The 21,818-nt window shown below is 41.0% G+C and overlaps 1 protein-coding gene across 4 annotated transcripts in view; it reads left to right on the top strand.

The window, feature by feature from the left end:
• gnb1l (guanine nucleotide binding protein (G protein), beta polypeptide 1-like) overlaps window positions 1-17,863 on the top strand; it is a 44,782-nt gene extending 26,919 nt beyond the window's left edge. For 3 of the 4 annotated variants that reach the window (XM_019885340.1, XM_019885342.1, XM_019885341.1), the window contains exons 6-7: window positions 6,854-7,069; window positions 17,365-17,863. In XM_019885340.1, the coding sequence (XP_019740899.1) occupies window positions 6,854-7,069; window positions 17,365-17,643 (495 nt within the window). In that variant the 3' untranslated portion in view covers window positions 17,644-17,863. The remainder of the gene's footprint in view (window positions 1-6,853; window positions 7,070-17,364) is intronic. The other variant, XM_019885343.1, reaches the window with a different exon arrangement.
• The last annotated feature ends 3,955 nt before the right edge of the window (window positions 17,864-21,818 follow it).

Here is a 21,818-nt window from a genome sequence, read left to right as displayed (position 1 = left end):
TCTCTCTCTCTCTCTCTCTGTCTCTCTCTCTCTCTCTCTCTCTCTCTCTCTCATTCTCTCTCACGCTCTCTCTCTCTAGCTCTCTCGCTCCTTCTCTCTTGCTCTCTCACACTCTCTCGCAATAACTCTCTCTTTCTCTCTCTCTCTCTCTCTCTACCACATTCTCTTGCACGCTCTCTTTCTCTCTCTCTCTCTCCCTCTTTCTCTCTCTCTCTCTCTCTCTCTCTCTCTCTCTCTCTCTCTCTCTCTCTCTTTCTCTCTTGCTCTCTCGCAATACCTCTCTCACTCACTCTCTGTCTCTCTTTCTCTGTGCTTTCTCTTCACCACACACACACTCTATGTGAATCAGTTCTCTTCTTAATTAACTCACCACCAAATTGACTGATTGCGTATATTTCATACGTCAAGCAGCTTGGATTCTATTCCCCACACGTCTTCCTCCAAACCATTGGGCCTTGATTCTCGAATGAAAGGCACACTTTAAAAGAGGACCTTGGACCACTGGCCAACAGTCTAGTCCTTCTTCTCCTTGGCCCCGTTGAAACGCTTCCGCAGGCTCAGAAGTGGCTTGACCCAAGTAATCCGACAGTTGCAACCCATTTCCCGGATGCATCTGAAATTGGTGGGCTTTGAAGCGGTGACGCTTAACCCATTCAGCTCTTTCTGGATATCTGGCAGACTCTTGAATCTTCTCAGTTTGATAATAAGCTGAAGCCCACAGTCATCCGTTTTGCTGGTGCATCTTCTCCTGCCACATTTTGCCCCTCCTCGAGACTTTCCACGGATATGCTTGGACTTAGCACTCTGAACAGCCAGCCTACTTAGCTATGAACTTTTGTGGCTTACCCATCCTAAGGAGGGTATCACTGATGGTCTGAGAAAATTGAACCAAACTAGAGCAATGTAATGCCACCTGTGGCACTCAGTTTAAAACATTGATGTGATGCACTCCAACATTTGAGCGAATGTGTCCACATTATTCCGATTTTTCAAATTACTGTTTTTATGCGTTTTTTTCGCGCTGGAAGCCCAAATTTTGTCAAATTCTACAATTTATGAAAGTTATTTTTTAATGTAATTATGGAAATAAATCAACTTTTCTATGATATTCATATTTTTGGGAAAGGGTCTGTACACCTGAAAACATTGTAATATGCATGTCACACACATGCGCACTTCTCAGGGCGTATGCTAATATTTTGTTCCTATATAGTTTGTTGGCAGTGTGGATTTAGATGCAGGAGGGGGGTAAGGTCCTCTCAACAGAGATGAATTGCCTTAAAAGAGCCAAGTAACAGGGAGGTGAGGGGGCCCCATCTCAGTGAAGTGTCATTTTAAATTACAAGAAATGTTTTATTTATTGAAAATGACAGTGTCAGGTCAGCAATACTCAATCGGACTGTAATCATTTGAATACTCATAATATTTGCACTCGCATGACAGACATCTCATTGGAATTGATGTTCTGGTTCACCTATATTATAGACCTCTGCAGTAAAAGATTCCTGAAAGCTTACTTTTTACTATTTTAAGGTAACATGGTAATCGCACATTGATCTGCCTTCCATGTTCCTTCAAAAAGGACCCTCCCAGCCTCATTGTAAAACTCTCAGCCTCATCGTGAAGCTGACCGAACTTACTCTTTACCTCTGATTTGCTGTGAAAGGGAGAGCTTTGAAAAGTGTGGGAAGAAAGTGCCGGCACATGTGGGTTTGACTTCACTTGTGATGTAGGGCTCAGCTCGGCCTGGGGAACAGTAATGATGTATGATCTGCAAGGCTGTTGTTATGAACACAGGCTGGCGAGTAAAAGGAAATATTCCTATACTGATATCCATCACTCTCAGCTCATCACCTTGATGCCTCCTAGCCAGGAACAACATAGTGGACACGATCCCAAGGAAAGGGATTAGTTCCTTATGCTGGAACAGTGCCACGCTGGGCCTCTACCCGCCACAATAGTACACAGGCTGCTGGTCATTTAGCCCTTGATGATTCCTGACAGTAACAGCAGCAGCAGGATACAATGACGTCGGGGCCTTACCTGACTGATGTGTAAATGTCATGTATCAAACATTTATTTAATGACCAAAAAAAAACCGAAAACAAAACAAAACAGGAAATGGTATTGCGTGATATAAATCAGTCAATTATTCATCAACATTAAGGATTATGTCGATTGAAGAGATGGGTATAAATCAAACTCCTTTTTTTCCGGGTGCTGCATGAACAGGAACTAGCGCGGTCAAACTGTAGCGAAGCGAGGCGGAACGCTCGCAACGGATTTAGTGTGTATGTGTCATAAGTGTGTGTGTTGTGATAACTTGACTTGTAGTGTCACAGTTGAAAATATCCTGGAAAAATCCTGAAAAACACTGAGATGCATTTTAACACCAAAACTTAATTTTACATTGAAATAAAAAGGAATACAGATAGGTTCATGACAATTCAAAACTTATACTGGTAAACGAACACTATGGAATTAATGTAAGCTTTACTGTGCCTCTCGCTACTGTAATGAAAGGCGAGAAATTGGGTCTATTCAAAAATACCCTCAAGAAGTGCAGTTGTCTTTGTTCAATTAAACACGGCGCCAAATGCGGTAGACTAGACTTGTGCTAGCACGAAAATGAAATGACGCCCGTTTTTATGCCAAGCACATGGAGGCCAATCTACCAAAATGGGGCTCGATATGGCAATCTGAATTTCCGTTTATTATTACATTGTGGAAACTCCCGCACTGAGTTTCTACACTGGGGTATTTTGATGAAACTACTTTATGTAACAGACACTATGTTTGGACCTCAGGAAACTGTTTTAAATTGTATAACAATGAAAAAATGATAACATATATCCATTAAAACAATCTACCACAATTTTTTCCATTAGCATCTAGTATTTATGTCACAAGTCTTCTGTACTTTGTTTTTTTTAATTAGTTTTTTTGCTTTTTTTTTTATTTTGGGCTTTGGGCTATCATCAAAACTGCAAAAGCCAAAGCCGATGTTTTTTGTGCCAAAAAAACCTAAATTATTACCACACTTACGAAACACAGCTATTAAGTTATCACATATAAGCCTTGACTCCGTAATTGCCTACAGTGGAAGCGGCAATGTCAAATGCCTCGGAAGACGAACTTGGAGTTCCAAACCATCATTGTGCACAGGTGTAAAACCACCTTCCTCATTCATAAAAAAGTAGGAGTTCGGATACGAAGGTAATAATCAAACACCTGTTGTCACATAACTATCCGTGGGATTACTCGATGGGGATCGAGAGCTGGTAATGTTGAAATGAACAGGTAGAGAAAGAGAGGATCAGAGCGGAGCAGAACTAATCACTAACTTAGAACAAGCCCGAGTCAGCCCTGAGTGAACACGGAAGACTGATTTTAGACATTCCGTCTGATGAAAGGACACCACAGGCTCTTTGAAGACAATGTTGCTTGACCCTTTAATGCTTTTTCATTTTTCAAGATGCTTATTCGGTGAAGCAATTCCTGTAAAAAAATATTTCATATTTTCCTAGCTCTGGTCAGTATAATTCAAGCAGCAGCATTTTGGACCAGTTAATTGAATTGAAGTCTGAAAGCCTTTCGAGACTTGCTGGATCAGCATGTTAATGGAATGACCGGTATTAATTGTCAATGCCACTTTAAGGTCATAAAAGTACGGGGTAGTTTTTCAGCATGAGGTAGTAGCAAGGATTTATTTTTCACCTTTCGCAAGTTTATGAAAAAATAATGTTCTTGGCATTGGATTCGGTGTGGGAGTTGAAGGACACTTTCGCATCCAATGTCAGGCCAAGGCTCCTTCAAGGAGCCAAAGATAATATTCACTGTTTTAAATTTTATTAGCAAGAAGTCATCCTTTTTTTTCTCTCTCTCTCTGGGAGTTCCGCTGCATGTCATTAATGTTCGGCAACATAATTATATATTTCAATATATTAAATCGACTGTAAACCATCAATAAAATTAGCAACCTCCTCCAGTTAATTTACACACATCGGAAAGCTAAATGTATTTTGCCAATGTGTTCCTATTATCAGTCAGATTATGTATTTTTGGTTGTATTGAAGTAAATTTGATTATTGGTCGAACAAATGAATAATAGTGATAAATGGATGAGGTATAATTGATCATCGGTACTACAAGAGATGGATGGATTTGGATCCATGGGTACTACATGGAGACAAACGTTTCAAGGTGAATTGAACGAACAAAAGCAAATGATAAAGAAGCGCACCAGATGCTTATTCAGTGGGGCATCATTTAGTTTGTCCGATAAAAGTTGCCGCAGCGTGATGTCATCGGCCAGCGCTTGCCTTCTAAACCGGAGGCTGACTGATTTGCGCTTGCTAGCCAATCAGAGTGATCCCCATTTAGCATACTGCCATTGATGTTCCATTCATTCAGCTCAACAACACAATGACTCTTAATTGTTCACAATTCTAAATACTGACTTTTACTTAGGATTGTTCCTGCTTGTATTTTGAATATTTTGCATTTGATGGAACCATGACTGTTAATGGTCTCACAATATCTTCTCCGCCATCTTCTGTGCTGACTTTGGTGTGATGTTCTCCCCAACACTAATCATTACAGAACATTTGAAAATAAATCACCATTTTATTTTATTTTTACATGTAAAATGTTATCCCGAGTTTCCTTGTTATAATTGTATGATGTTGTGCACAATGTCCTGTATCGTCGTTCTTCTTGCCATCCATCCGTCCACACATGCTTTGACGCGTTTGCTCGTCCTTGCTCAGCATCGCGATAGGCACGCAGCTCAAAAGTTGCGTGTCCTGTTTACCTATGTTCATATCTGTGGTGCAAACACTGCAGAGGTGCTTACCATTTGGCTTTGACATGATTGTGTTTAGACAGACATGTCAAAGTTACTCTTTTGCCTCTCTTATAAACTCTGTTGTGGGGGTGGTCATTATGTTAATTAGCCCTACTGTTGGGAAACAGGGGCAGAAGTGCAGAATGGCTCCCTCACAGATAGATTTTTAGAACACACACTTTTCCATATGTCCCCTTCGCTTTGATTTGGACACTAGCTGGTGAAAGCCCGAAAGACAGCTCCTACGTGCAAAGATCAGCTTAGAAGAGAAGTCGCTTTTTACGCAATCCTGTCGACTACATAACTAAGGAATAAGTCAACGAGCCAACACTCATCAATTCAAACATAACCTCTTAGAATTCATGCTTGGCACTTGGAAGAGCTAATAAAGGGATCTCCAAATCATTTCTCAGTTGCTCAAAACAATGACACATTCTGCAAAGGCTCTGTTGGAGAAGTCCAATGTAACTTTGTTTTGTGTCTCGCACCAGTCAGCATCCATCCATCTTTCCAGCTGTTGTGCAGTGATGAATCATCTCCCATAGCCTCAGCCCCATTCCAGCAGAGAGCCCTCATGTAGAAAAGCCTGTGCAGGATATAATGAATTAGGTGTCTACCCAGGGTTCCCTGACCTCTGACCCATAAGATCGTCAATCAAGGAGGTCCTACGTTTAAGTGAAATGGTGGGCCCCAAGCCTGGAACGCTTAGCCCAGACCCTGGTGGCAAGTAGGGGCCACCGATTTTCACTTGTTTTTATTTGTTTTCTTAATCCCTTCGTGTTCATCCTGGTTGATGTGTTTGGAGGGAATACACGACTCTTGTCTATAATTTGTTTAAAGGTTGAAGAAGAGAAATATATTGTGTTTAAGTGAGAGGAGGACTTGAAGATGGATGAAAATATCTTCCCCTTCTGGCTCATATGGAAAAAATTTGCTGCTCGTGGGCCCCCGTTTGTGCTGTGAAGGAGTCGTACAGTATGTCTCATATGGAGAGATGTAAAAATGTGTTTTTTGTGAGCTCTTTGTTTTGGTATTTTGGCAAAACAGGTTCATAGTGAAATACTTGAAGTTGTACCTTCCTCCTTCTCTATTTCCGATTATTCCCCTTCCACTCCCTCATGTCCGCCCCCATAAGATAGATATGAAACTCTGCTTTTTTATCAGCTCACCTGTATATTCTCTTTCACTGAAGTAATTTACAAGCTCTGTGCATTGGCAACGTTGCACCAGCCCCGTGCCTGTCTCAGCCGACACACACTGTTAGTTTGTAAAAAATAGGGAGGAGGCACTGAGAGGTTATCACTGACTGCCCACGACATCGGGGCAGCACTTCATCATCCTTTCAAGCTTTGCCTAGTATGTGCCTCGTTTGCATTTGTGCTCATTCGGTTCTACATGTTTTCTTCCAAATGTTGACATAGAGATGAATTCACAATTTGTGAAGATTACATGGGTTCCATCTGCAAGGAAATAGGCAACAAACATTCTTGCAACCATCATGTTTTTCATAATCTGATCAATTTTGGCTCCCAATTAAAAAAAAAACAACAACAAATTGATTGAATAACAGCAGCACAGGCGAAGCTACTATTTCCAAATGAATTTTTCCGTGTTTAGTGATAACTTGTTGGTTAAAATTAAAATTGACTCATTCCTAATATTTGGCCAATTAACAAAATGCTTCAAGAAAAAAAACATTACTTTTGAGAAAATGTTTTATTTTTGTTAGTCAATAACACGGTCTACAGTATGTCTCAGTAATATTTACGAGGAGTAAAGTGAGGAGTGGTGTAATGGAGTGATGTTAAGACAGAACAGCAGCCTGATGAATGGCGCCCACGGCGACTCTGCGGGTGTCAGCAGAAGCTTCCAGAAAGATAACCTCTGCTCTGCTCAGCTTCCAGTGTCGCGTAGTGGTTGAGGCCATTTTTGGCAAGAAGATTCTTTTAAGGCTGAATCCTCAATGACTTTCTCTCTCTCTCTGTTATCATCCTCTCTCACCTTCAGCCACAATCAGGCCGTGGACCCCTCTTGCTGGCCGGGTATGAGGACGGATCACTGTTGTTATGGGACATAACCCAGAGGTCCATATTGAGTCAAACCAAAGTCCACCTTGAGCCTATCATGTGCCTGACCTTCGACCCAGAAAGTCGGAGGGGTATATCGGCTTCTTCAGAGAATAAGCTCTTCTCCTGGATCTTGGATGGACAGAATAACCTGCTGGTAAGCGGAGGCCAAGATAATAGGAAGTTCAGAGTTATCAGTTGTAATATTTGTTTTTGTTATTGTTCCCATATTGGTTCTCAAAAAGGCATTAGGAGATGACTTATGTCGATCATTAATACATCCATCTTCTATAGCGATTATCGTCAGTTGGGTTGCGGGTTAGCTGGAGCCTCTCCCACCTGACTTCAGGAGACCTTGGACCGATTGACAGCCAGTCACATATGATTCTGAATCCTTTGATACATTTCCATGATTAGTTATTATGTAATATAAAGCTGGTGAAATAAAAAAAAAAAAGTGGAACTCAGTTTGCGTGAGGCCAGGGGCCAAGTCCTCATAGATGTCATTCAGGACCGGAGCCACCCACATAAACTCACATAGTCACTCTATAGGCATGCAAAATATTATTTGAGGGCCACCCAATCTAAAGACATAACCGGGTTAAAAAAAAAAAAAAAAAAGATCACTGCAATAATAAGAAATTCCTCTTTGGCCTACAGTATCGCATTTAACAGTTATAGTCAACCTGAAGGGATACTGTACATTTTTTCGTGGTGATCTCTTTCTTTCCAGCAGTTCAAATTTGCAAAGTCTCAACAATCATTGTGGCAGTCCATGCAGTCTAATAAACAAACAAACAAAAAAACAAACAAAAAAATGACGAATTTTGCACGCGCATGCCGGTACATTTTGTCTTGATTTTGGTCTCTCTTCTTGTGTAAGAATTATTTGCCACTGTAAACAATCACCAGGAATACGCTCCCTTGGGTGTACCAGCTTTCCTGGAAGTCTACGTAAATATCCTTTTTATGTGCATACCAATAGTTCTTTTTTGTGCAAAACACTGCAAGATGTTGCTCTACAATCTGCGATTCTTTGTATTTGAGTCCTTTTCATGGCATCGCTTCCGTGAATAGTGGCCGATATGGACACGCCCACTCGATCGAAAATGTTGCCATGAAAGGTCAACAAATTACAGAGGTGTATTTTTTCTGCATCTCGGCAAGTTTCCCAGCTAAACTAATGACTTACTACCAATCAAGCCATACATGATAATTTGGCCAGCATCCCTTTAAATAAAATTTTTATTTTGAAAAAATACACCCTTACCGTGCTTTCACACAGCCGCAAACACTTTTCACTAACGCGGAACGATCACTTGAGCTCATAATTCATTTTACATAACCGTCAACACCGCAGAGACCTAGCGCCTCATAAGAAGCCGTATATTCTCTCGATTTCACGAGCAAAAGGGAATGCTTCCATTTTAAAGCCAGCCCCCATGAATCAGAGGAACCTGGAGCTGATCGAATACACTCCGAATGAGTGAAGGGTGTTTTTTTTCCCAGGGCTTTTCACCAATTTGCAAACCCTTGTTTTTGTTTTGTTTTTTTTCCACCCTTGAAATATGTCCGTAAATATTCTATTGTGGATTTTATTTGCTATATACCAAAGGAGAAAGAATGATCAGGTTGTTTATTTTTGCTTGAGCAACAAAATATTGATTCAGTATGTAATCCAGGATGAAGATGACAGGAAAAAAGCACACGGAGAGCAAAAGCATCCACCAGGGGCTTTTAAATAACCTCTAAGTGCAGCTCAGTGTGAAGTCCAGACAGCAACGCTCAGTTCCTCCCACAGAAGTATTTTTGTGTGGCAGTAGTTGGAGGGTGGGCAGCCCGGGAACTGCTGGGTGGCGCACCCGGGCCTCAGGTCCTGACGGACGACCCCTGAGAGGTAATAAAAATATCAAAACCTTGGAGGCCCCTTAACCAAACAAAAAACACATCTGCAGTAAAGGGAACAGTAGACTCAGTGGGAAGCTGCAATAAAGGTTGACGAGGCTGTAAGTGCCACAGTATCTCAACTCCCCATGAATTACGACTTCAACATGGCCTCTGTTGTGGAGTTGGGCTGGCAGGGCGGATAGATGTTCCTCGTGAAATGAAGAGAAAACTTAATGAGACAAAATACAGCGCCATTGTGATTTAGTGAAGCTGAAAGTTTCTTTTTTTTTTTTTTTTCCCCCTTTAAAGAAGTACCTTTATCAGGCCAGATAAAGACAGATATCTTCAGGAATTGAGGTTAATGTGATGCACATGGCGCTCAACTGCCTTTATCTGCTGTATGACCTGGCCGCTCCGTGCTTGTAGTAATCGTCTGTTTTTTTTTTTTTTTTTTAACTGTCCGTGTGAGCTTACGTTTGTTGAACTACTCGATGCAGGTGTGGATTTCAGGATTTACAAGCTGTTAAGTTGGATGGACATATATTGAGGCGGTCACTCAAATGCACTGACAGAGCAGTGAGAGGCTCATCCTGGAGGGATGAAATCAAAAAAGGTTGCTGGCTGAATGCAAATAACAGGAAGCAATGGGGAAAGATTAGCAGCATAAATCAAGTGACAGTAATCATTCTTTTAGACGCTTGGTGGAAGGCAGCCCATGCCCTCGTTTTCACGTAAATGTAAAAATATTGCGCTTCTATATTTAAGTGAGATTTTGTCTAATAACTGAATAATACAAGCTCTGTGCATTGGCAACGTTGCACCAGCCCCGTGCCTGTCTCAGCCGACACACACTGTTAGTTTGTAAAAAATAGGGAGGAGGCACTGAGAGGTTATCACTGACTGCCCACGACATCGGGGCAGCACTTCATCATCCTTTCAAGCTTTGCCTAGTATGTGCCTCGTTTGCATTTGTGCTCATTCGGTTCTACATGTTTTCTTCCAAATGTTGACATAGAGATGAATTCACAATTTGTGAAGATTACATGGGTTCCATCTGCAAGGAAATAGGCAACAAACATTCTTGCAACCATCATGTTTTTCATAATCTGATCAATTTTGGCTCCCAATTAAAAAAAAAAACAACAACAAATTGATTGAATAACAGCAGCACAGGCGAAGCTACTATTTCCAAATGAATTTTTCCGTGTTTAGTGATAACTTGTTGGTTAAAATTAAAATTGACTCATTCCTAATATTTGGCCAATTAACAAAATGCTTCAAGAAAAAAAACATTACTTTTGAGAAAATGTTTTATTTTTGTTAGTCAATAACACGGTCTACAGTATGTCTCAGTAATATTTACGAGGAGTAAAGTGAGGAGTGGTGTAATGGAGTGATGTTAAGACAGAACAGCAGCCTGATGAATGGCGCCCACGGCGACTCTGCGGGTGTCAGCAGAAGCTTCCAGAAAGATAACCTCTGCTCTGCTCAGCTTCCAGTGTCGCGTAGTGGTTGAGGCCATTTTTGGCAAGAAGATTCTTTTAAGGCTGAATCCTCAATGACTTTCTCTCTCTCTCTGTTATCATCCTCTCTCACCTTCAGCCACAATCAGGCCGTGGACCCCTCTTGCTGGCCGGGTATGAGGACGGATCACTGTTGTTATGGGACATAACCCAGAGGTCCATATTGAGTCAAACCAAAGTCCACCTTGAGCCTATCATGTGCCTGACCTTCGACCCAGAAAGTCGGAGGGGTATATCGGCTTCTTCAGAGAATAAGCTCTTCTCCTGGATCTTGGATGGACAGAATAACCTGCTGGTAAGCGGAGGCCAAGATAATAGGAAGTTCAGAGTTATCAGTTGTAATATTTGTTTTTGTTATTGTTCCCATATTGGTTCTCAAAAAGGCATTAGGAGATGACTTATGTCGATCATTAATACATCCATCTTCTATAGCGATTATCGTCAGTTGGGTTGCGGGTTAGCTGGAGCCTCTCCCACCTGACTTCAGGAGACCTTGGACCGATTGACAGCCAGTCACATATGATTCTGAATCCTTTGATACATTTCCATGATTAGTTATTATGTAATATAAAGCTGGTGAAATAAAAAAAAAAAAGTGGAACTCAGTTTGCGTGAGGCCAGGGGCCAAGTCCTCATAGATGTCATTCAGGACCGGAGCCACCCACATAAACTCACATAGTCACTCTATAGGCATGCAAAATATTATTTGAGGGCCACCCAATCTAAAGACATAACCGGGTTAAAAAAAAAAAAAAAAAAGATCACTGCAATAATAAGAAATTCCTCTTTGGCCTACAGTATCGCATTTAACAGTTATAGTCAACCTGAAGGGATACTGTACATTTTTTCGTGGTGATCTCTTTCTTTCCAGCAGTTCAAATTTGCAAAGTCTCAACAATCATTGTGGCAGTCCATGCAGTCTAATAAACAAACAAACAAAAAAACAAACAAAAAAATGACGAATTTTGCACGCGCATGCCGGTACATTTTGTCTTGATTTTGGTCTCTCTTCTTGTGTAAGAATTATTTGCCACTGTAAACAATCACCAGGAATACGCTCCCTTGGGTGTACCAGCTTTCCTGGAAGTCTACGTAAATATCCTTTTTATGTGCATACCAATAGTTCTTTTTTGTGCAAAACACTGCAAGATGTTGCTCTACAATCTGCGATTCTTTGTATTTGAGTCCTTTTCATGGCATCGCTTCCGTGAATAGTGGCCGATATGGACACGCCCACTCGATCGAAAATGTTGCCATGAAAGGTCAACAAATTACAGAGGTGTATTTTTTCTGCATCTCGGCAAGTTTCCCAGCTAAACTAATGACTTACTACCAATCAAGCCATACATGATAATTTGGCCAGCATCCCTTTAAATAAAATTTTTATTTTGAAAAAATACACCCTTACCGTGCTTTCACACAGCCGCAAACACTTTTCACTAACGCGGAACGATCACTTGAGCTCATAATTCATTTTACATAACCGTCAACACCGCAGAGACCTAGCGCCTCATAAGAAGCCGTATATTCTCTCGATTTCACGAGCAAAAGGGAATGCTTCCATTTTAAAGCCAGCCCCCATGAATCAGAGGAACCTGGAGCTGATCGAATACACTCCGAATGAGTGAAGGGTGTTTTTTTTCCCAGGGCTTTTCACCAATTTGCAAACCCTTGTTTTTGTTTTGTTTTTTTTCCACCCTTGAAATATGTCCGTAAATATTCTATTGTGGATTTTATTTGCTATATACCAAAGGAGAAAGAATGATCAGGTTGTTTATTTTTGCTTGAGCAACAAAATATTGATTCAGTATGTAATCCAGGATGAAGATGACAGGAAAAAAGCACACGGAGAGCAAAAGCATCCACCAGGGGCTTTTAAATAACCTCTAAGTGCAGCTCAGTGTGAAGTCCAGACAGCAACGCTCAGTTCCTCCCACAGAAGTATTTTTGTGTGGCAGTAGTTGGAGGGTGGGCAGCCCGGGAACTGCTGGGTGGCGCACCCGGGCCTCAGGTCCTGACGGACGACCCCTGAGAGGTAATAAAAATATCAAAACCTTGGAGGCCCCTTAACCAAACAAAAAACACATCTGCAGTAAAGGGAACAGTAGACTCAGTGGGAAGCTGCAATAAAGGTTGACGAGGCTGTAAGTGCCACAGTATCTCAACTCCCCATGAATTACGACTTCAACATGGCCTCTGTTGTGGAGTTGGGCTGGCAGGGCGGATAGATGTTCCTCGTGAAATGAAGAGAAAACTTAATGAGACAAAATACAGCGCCATTGTGATTTAGTGAAGCTGAAAGTTTCTTTTTTTTTTTTTTTCCCCCTTGAAGAAGTAACCTTATCAGGCCAGATAAAGACAGATATCTTCAGGAATTGAGGTTAATGTGATGCACATGGCGCTCAACTGCCTTTATCTGCTGTATGACCTGGCCGCTCCGTGCTTGTAGTAATGAAGCATCATCTGCGGCTGTTTTTTTTTTTTTTTAACTGTCCGTGTGAGCTTACGTTTGTTGAACTACTCGATGCAGGTGTGGATTTCAGGATTTACAAGCTGTTAAGTTGGATGGACATATATTGAGGCGGTCACTCAAATGCACTGACAGAGCAGTGAGAGGCTCATCCTGGAGGGATGAAATCAAAAAAGGTTGCTGGCTGAATGCAAATAACAGGAAGCAATGGGGAAAGATTAGCAGCATAAATCAAGTGACAGTAATCATTCTTTTAGACGCTTGGTGGAAGGCAGCCCATGCCCTCGTTTTCACGTAAATGTAAAAATATTGCGCTTCTATATTTAAGTGAGATTTTGTCTAATAACTGAATAATTTCCCACGCCACAGCTGTTGTAATCTCTTGCAGCACAACGTGTAATTGGGAGTCACGGTCGAGCATCCTGTGTGAAATTGAAGTTCATTTCGCTGACAATGGATCGGGGGAGGCCTGTCATAAAAAATTACAGGTCTTCTTATTGAGAAACATTCTGTCTTTTTTTTTTTTTTTCTGAATGGAACCGCTCAGCTCTTTGACACGTCCATCTCTTGTCAGCCGGAGCCAAGCTCTGACAGGCAAGGTGACAAAAGGCTGTAATCTCCTCCTTCGTGAGTGTGATTCAGGGCCAGGGTGTGTCAGAAATGCCTGTGAAAAGCCTTCCAGTCGATAGGCTCGAGTGAGTGAGCGATGATGGCATGTTTCAGTGGATCGGCATGAACGGCAAGACCGAAGGAAAGATGAGGGAGGAAAGTGGAGCAAGGTTCGAGGGATGGTTGCCAACTGGACGCTCCTGAATATTTCTTATGTCCCTGAGATGCTACAAAGAGATCATGAAGTGTGAGTTTATGTTGGATGTTTTAGTGCTTAAGGAATGTCTCCGAGCGTGGCCGCCGAGCAGAACTGGAAGCCCCAAAACAAGCGAGGGAGCCAACATTTCAGCTGCATGCAGAAAGTCGGCGAGACGAGGGTGCTTATAACAATGATGAAGTCCAAACTATCTCTCAGCAATGACACTAGAAGTCAAAAGAAAGAAAACTTGGACTAAAGAAGCAATTGATGGCTGAGGCGTTGTCTTTCTTCATGCAGCTAACACATCATACCTTGATATATTAAGTGTAGCAGTAAATAGTGTCTCGATTTTTGTATTTATGTCTGGATCAAATATGCTTTCTTCAAATCGAAGTTGTGATCCAGGGAGATCTTTTGCTGCACGGTTAAGAGAACAACTGCCACATTATATCGGGATAAATGATATGCTTATTGTTCAAATTTCTATTTTGCAATGATGACATCACATTGACTCAAACTGCGCTGGAAATCCAGTGAACCTGAAACCGACTCGGCTACTTTTTGACTCTTGTGTCAGCTCAACAGAAATCTCAGACGATTTGGGGTGACTCTCCTCTGCCAAATAGTGTTCGAATGCTCCGTCTTATCTTTGCCTTAACCTTTGTTATGCTGTTAAAAAAAGAACAAAACAAAAAAAAAAACTCTTGAACGAGGCTGTAAATTGCTTCGTCCATTCACACTGAAAATGATATTGACTTAAAGTCCATTAGTGCGTCATTAATATTTACTGCTTACAATTGACCCTTTAATAAAGTAAATGTCCTTTCACGACGGCAAATTTTGGGATAGAAAACAAACACAAACAGACACTTTAACCCATCATTATCAGGCCTCTAATTCAAACCAGATGGAGAGAGGTTGTGGCATACCAACTTCTTGAGGTAATAACAAAGCTCCAAACAATCTGTCACCCCAAAGTTTTCTCTGCATCAGTGTGACTTGGCTTGTTTGGTCTAAGCAGCCACACACCGACACTGTTGGTACCAGCGATGATGGCTTGATTAATATCAAATCCTAAAAAAAAAAAAAGAAGGAGAAAAAAAAGGAAAATCACCCTTTTGAGCAAAGCGCGCTCTTTCTGATCAATGACATTCCTCTCTGCTCTCTTTCACTTGCATTCCTCTTTATCCGCTTAGGCAGTGAGTACCTGGCTTATATCTTCCACATGCAGCTTGTGTATAGTTCCAGCCCGGAACAGGAGCAGATAAATTCGGCAACATATCTTTCTATGCAAGCCCATTAGTCTCCTTAGACACAACCCATGAAGTCAATTTTACGCTGTCCAGTTGGATTTCAGCGCCCCCCGATCCAGATGTGTGCGCCGCATGGAGCGATCCGGCCGCGATCCCCAGCTAGCAGGAAGAGCACGTTTCTCTTCCAAGGAATGCCCACCTCCAAAAGGTCTTTCAGATTGGGCTCATTTATTATAGGATGTCAGCGTGGTGCCCCTTTAGCCAGACGTCTTGAAACACCGTCACACGTGGAGGAAAAAAAAAATCCGCTGTGGCTAATCTTTAGCAGGCAAACGTTGCAACAAAATGTGTATTAATCAGAGCTCTTCTTTTGCTGACCAGACCTTTCAGTGCAAATGTAATTCATCAGAGGCGCTTAAAGCAACAACTCGTCTGCAAACAAGCTTTTCACCGAGAAGGCTTCTCTCTTGCTTGTGACAAGGGAAACTCAAACCCAGGCCTTGCTTCCAGTGTGCCCCCCCCCCAGCCCCCCCTGCCCTCCCCTTACTCCAAACCAAATAGAGCGACGCGGAGAGATTTGGTCATGGCCCTCATGCCGTAATGTTTTATGCCTGATGATTGAGACTCAGGAGTTTACGGGCCATGATCAGCAGAAATGTGGACCTCTGTCATCAGAACACCTGATAATCTCGCTGTCATTATTTGTGTTGGTTATAGTTGGCTGGAAATGGTGTCATGAATTTATTACTTACCTACAACCTATTTACGAAAGGAATAAGTATATCTTTTTCATTTTAATGTTTTAATTGATAGTACGCCTCTTTTTTTTCCCCTTTTCCGTGGCAAGACTAGTATGCGTCTTGAGGAGTGTTGTCACACTCCCAACATTTTGACTTTGATACTATACCCCTGCATGAAGTACCTTGTTGTTACTGAAATTATACCACGATTATTAAAAGGATACTTTTGATCCCAAAAATATATTTTAGAGCAATTCAAGGGGAAAAAAAAAAAAACCTTTTCTTTATATCTATCCAGTACTGTACAATGTCTTGAGTCTTAGGGCAGTATAAAACCTCATTGAATATTATTGTGAACATGCCACCCACTAGAATGGATGATGCCTACCCATTGAATTATGGTATGTGTATGAAGTGTATTTTGATTAATATTAGAGGAAAATTAAGTTTGACAACCAGTTGAGAAAATCCTCACAAAGTTCGACATTAAGAGTGGCTCAGGGCCACTTCATGACTGTCGGACCAACCAAAGTAATCCAACCCATACAAATGTCAAAAATAAATAGGATGAGATAAACATGTTCTTGCTTTTTTAAAAATATGCATTCATATTGGTTCAATATTTCTGAGTTTTATCCACTTCAAAGGATCAATCATTGAGCTTTTTAACACACTGTGTACTTTAAAATGTTTGGTCATCAGGTTAAATTCTTCCAGAAGCAATGGCTTGAACCAGCTGAAAATGTCAAATGTTAAATATTCAGTTCGATTTTATGCTGCAAAAGAAGTAACTACACAGAAGTAATATTTTCGTCACGGTGTAAATTCCCCAATATAAATATGCTAAATATGAAGTAATCATTGTAACTTATTGTATTATATCATGAATAAACAGTGGACTCACACTATTGACGAACCAGATAGGGACCATACCGACCTGCAAATAACCACAATCATCCTATAATTGACAGCCATTCTAAAACCATTTTAAACCCTAAAAACAAAACACGAAAATCTTGAAGAAACACACACACACACACACACACAATTTTTATTTTTTCTAAATATTAGGAGAAAAAAAGTCTGTGAATAAGTGAATTATTGGTATGCAGGGTGTCCACTGTACATGGCCAGTGCCAGTTGCCAGTTGTGGCAGGGCCACCACTACCCGAAAAACCTCCGTGTTGGACCCTGCCTAACTGCTCACTCTTTTCAATAGCTAATAATTGCATGCAGTGTTTTCAGAGAAGCCTGAAAACAGCCTGTTTTTATTTAATGTTATAGCAAAAAATAAAACATTAAAGAGCTCATCCTATCCTCTATGACATAGGTGTCAAACTCAGGTCCTGGAGGGCCGCTGTCCTGCATGTTTTCCAAGTCTCCCTGTTGCAACACACCTGATTCAAATGAACAGGTTCAATGTCAGGCTTCCGCAGAGCTTGCTGATGATCTGATCATTTGAATCAGGTGTGTTGCAACAGGGAGACTTGGAAAACATGCAGGACAGCGGCCCATCAGGACTTGAGTTTGACACCCCTGCTCTATGAGAAGGCAGTTCTTAAAGATTTTTTTTTTTTATGTTGCGGTACAGATAAGGGATGCGTGGATGAATCATTGAAGAGAAAAAAAATGAACACAGAACAAAGGTTTACAAAATACTAGTAGATGGAAACAAGCACACATTTATTTTCCAATTTTCTCATATTTATGAAATGATTTTTGTATTGAAAAGCCTTGAGATTGATTTATTTCTTCTCCTTCCTCCTTGTAGCTACGAGACTGCGTGACTCTAACCAACCCTGGTGTTTCCCAGCTGAGTATCAGAGGAGATGGTAAACTGTTAGCATCCGCAGGCTGGGACCACCGGGTACGGGTATTTGGCTGGAAGAAGCTGCGACCTCTTGCAGTGTTGCAGTACCACCGTGACATGGTGCTGAGCGTTGCATTCTCCGACCACAAGGACCCCAGGCAAAGACTTCTGGCTGCTGGATCCAAAGACCAACGCATCAGCCTCTGGTCAATATACAATGAGGTACCTGACACTGGCTGACCCTCCGAATGTAATGCTAATGCTAATGCTCAGTGGAAGGGGCGAATGCAAGAGAGGGGGCCGCGGGCACCCTGCCTCCCCCAAGGACCACATGAGTCCCATGTTATCAAAATAGCTCACCAGTGATGGACATTGTGACTTCTGAAGGATGTTCAAGAAGTACTTATTTCAAAATGGAAACGCTTCCAGATAGCAATAAAGTGTTGCACATTGATATTGATCTGTTTATTAAATCATTGTTCGTAACGATTGTCAGAACTCGTGGAATTGATACACAAATGGATGTCATGAATTAATTATCAGAACATATAGATACAATTTGAGAAAAGTCAGCAGTGTTTATCAACTGGTAGCCCTCCACATTAGCCAGCACACAAGAAATAGCTCTCAGTTTCAAAAAGTTTGGGAACCCTGATCTAAGATCATGTGACGATGAACAAAAGGGGGCATCGGCCCCTAATTACAATGTCTAGTGTACAGTTCATTGCAAATTTGTCACCAAGAAAACAGTACTCATAAAAACCTTTGGGGGAAAAAATAAGTTTCAATCCACAATTATATTACTAAGAAAATAGTGGATTGTGCTGCTTGCCAAAAATATGCAGCGTGTTTCCTCCCGACAACTGATTCCGTCAGCTACAAGTTAAAGTGCGACTTTAATCCTTTATCTTGAATTGGTTAGGAGTTGAAAATATTAATCATGATAACGATTAAGTGACAGACATCCGGGCCTCAGAAGGAGAACTATTAACTTGATGCAAATAAGCCTGTGTTATATAATTATGCACATCTTCAGTGGACTTTTAAAAGTACTTGATGAAGAGGCCCTTGAACTCCCTTCTCCAACAACTTGCCTGATTGATGAGAATTGCCATACCTACTTTTGTTCTACAAATCTAAGGAGCGAGAAATTGTCTTCTGAGAGGGGGGGCAACTGCATGTATGCACAGAAATTACATGCAGTCATGAAAAATTACATTAGCCATAAACACAGCCTAAAAATCCTGCAACAGCAACAATGTGTCAAAATAAAGTAAGCAGGATGATATTCAATCCGATTCGGATTAAATGATTCTGACACGCACTCGAATCACAATTTGAGTCATCACGGTTTCATGCACAGAACTGGTGATCAGTAAATTGAAATATGTAACACACAAATATGAAATGCATGAACCTGACTGTGGAAAATTTGAGTGTGTGGCGGGGGTGTGAAGAAAGACAAACAGACACCTGCGAACTACAAGCTGCCTCAACCCATTTCATGAAGGATTGCACAGTCGGAGGTGAGGTTAGTTAGGCTTGTCAATGTTGCTCTTTGCGTCTCAACCGTGTAGTTGAACGTAAAATATGTCAATTCTCCAATTTTGACGATGAAATAATGAACATGGGTTCAAAAAGGAAATCAATATAGAGCACAGAGCAGAGAAGTAAAACGTAAAATAATTTGATATCCCGTATTTTCCGGACTATAAGTCGCAGTTTTCTTCATAGTTTGGCCGGGGGTGCGATTTATACTCTGGAGCGAGTTATGTGTGAAATTATTAACACATGATTATGTCATTTCACATGCGATTTATTATCCGAAAAATATGGTAGTAATTTTTTTTTTGGTTTGTTTTGTTTTTTTTGGTACTCATCATCATGCAGGTGAAACTCAACCTCCCCTGAGTGCACCTCCGAGGAGTAGTTTGCCTAATCTGTGGAAACTATGTTTAGTAACCTGACATGATTTGCTACAGTGGACTTGAATATGAGTTGTACGACGCACCAGCGCACCAACGTAATGCTGGCTTGTTATTTCAGCAGGGCTTTACCTCACAGAGACTTTGTCAAACACAGCTTTGTTAATCACAGCAGGCCCGGAGAGCAGAGGGCCTTTGATTTAGGATATCAGCGGTTTCGGTTTTTGGTCATTATTACCTGTTCACAAGTGGGTGACATTTTTTTTCCAAAGACCTTTATCACAAAGATTTGGTCACAAATAGGCAAGTGTGCACAGTCCAAGAACAGATGATGTGCAGCTTGGGAGCTGATGTGTTCGAGCATCACACAAAGACGACAATGGCCGTGACTTCAAACGCTGGACAGTCTGCTTTGCAAAGAATTTGCCTCCTGGCATGACGTGATGTTCATCATGCTGTACAGCAAAGGCCTACTCACCCCAAAAGAGCCACACCCGCATAACAACCGTAGATCATTACGGAGGCTGAGAGAAGACAAGGTTGATAGACAAGCTCCACATTCCATCGCATTACTTTTACTGTACTGCAAAACTGCATTTGTATGTGTTTAACCTTTTAAGCAAATCTGATTTTCAACATTTTGTCTGTGCACCGTCTATTGATGTCACGACAAGCATTTTCGATAAACTTAAAACACTCAGAGAGATGTTTACAAACATGTTATCATTTGAGAGAGTATGGTATAGTTTACAGTGATGTAACTGACATATGTTTCTAGTATTTGCACCTTTTGTTTCGTAAAATACGGTAATCAAACTTCTTTTACATTTAAGTACCTCAGCCAGTGTAAATATTATAAAGGATATGTGACCTTCAACCCCCCGCCTGGTTTTCAGGACATGTTTTCCTTGTACCCCGCAGAGGTCCGTCTCTGCCTTTTGTCCCTGACCTCTCTGCTGACATCTCCCATTCATAATAGCTTCCTAAGTCTCATGTTGTTGGCTTTGAACAAACACCAGCGGCGGCGTGGGCCAGCTTCCGTCCTACGGCGGATAAATCAAATCCCGGGTCCATTGGTGCAGATGTCTTCTGAATGGAGCAGACAGCAACCTGCTGGTTGGTCTGACCGCTGGCTGGTGGAAAAAAAAAAAAAAAAAAATCACATATTTGTATTCTGATTTTCCCACGTAGCACATACAATATTGGGTAAGTGTCAGGAAATGTTACCTCATTTGTCCTCTTATCACTAGCTACTCTGCAAACAACTGCAGTGTAGCTCAGCCTTGGACAAGTGGACGTCTCATCCCCATATATATATATATATATATATATACACATACACACACACACACACACACACACACACACACACACACACACACACTAAAAGAGGACTTACTTGACAAGTGTTTAAGTCAAGGTCCCCATGCAGCAGATGTTCCACATGCAGATAAGTGTGATATGAGGCTTCTGGTTGCATTGTCATTCATCATCAATCTCCTCCACACACACACACACACACACACACACATATAGAGCATCCTCATCCCCATATATATATATATATATATATATATACACACACACACACACACACACACACACTAAAAGAGGACTTACTTGACAAGTGTTTAAGTCAAGGTCCCCATGCAGCAGATGTTCCACATGCAGATAAGTGTGATATGAGGCTTCTGGTTGCATTGTCATTCATCATCAATCTCCTCATATTTCAATGGCACATCCGTGGCATCCCATCACCTGGAATTCCAGATAGCTCAGCTCTCGTTTGTAGTTCATATTTCCCCGATTGATTCATAATATGCAACACTTTAAATCATGGAGCTACAAATGCAGTTTATCTGAACAATTTCTTGAAGCGCTAAATAATGTGCCTATATTTGTTTTGTTTTGTTTTTTGTTTTGTTTGAAGTCAATGTGTTGTTATCGCTTTTTAAAGAAGCTAGGGTTTTAAGCGGGCACACTCAGTTGCACCTCATACTGTTTTTCATTATTTTTGGGAGACTGGAATGTTATTTCAAGTTCACGAACAATGCCACAAGCTCAGTTGTTTTTCATTTCCTTGTGATATTATTTATAACTCAAACTGTTTTTCATGTAACTATGATGGTGTAATTATGATTTATACATTTAATAGACTATGGTGCCTATCCAGCTCTTTGTTGCATTGTATGAATGCTTATTATGTTAATTTTAAACATTTGGAAAAACATTGAGATTTCTTTCAAATGTAGTGCATTACAAATGTATTGTTATTGTTAACGTTGTTATTTCAGTATCTATTTATATTCTAACGATCTTATGAAAAACTAAATTGCTTGGCAGCTTTCTGTTGACTGAACTGAAGTAAAGAGGAACCTTGACTAGCAAGTGCCCCAACTTACAAATTTTGTTGTTATGAGCCTTGGTCGTATTTTTCTCTTTTTGCTAGGTAGAGCGTTTGTGTGTGTGTGTGTGTGTGTGTGTGTGTGT

The sequence above is a fragment of the Hippocampus comes genome, unplaced genomic scaffold, assembly GCF_001891065.2.
Source record: "Hippocampus comes isolate QL1 unplaced genomic scaffold, H_comes_QL1_v1.1 scaffold45, whole genome shotgun sequence".
NCBI classification, from domain to species: Eukaryota; Metazoa; Chordata; class Actinopteri; order Syngnathiformes; family Syngnathidae; genus Hippocampus; species Hippocampus comes.
The sequence above is the reverse complement of the archived record's forward strand: the minus strand, read 5'-3'. Positions and strand labels throughout refer to the sequence as shown.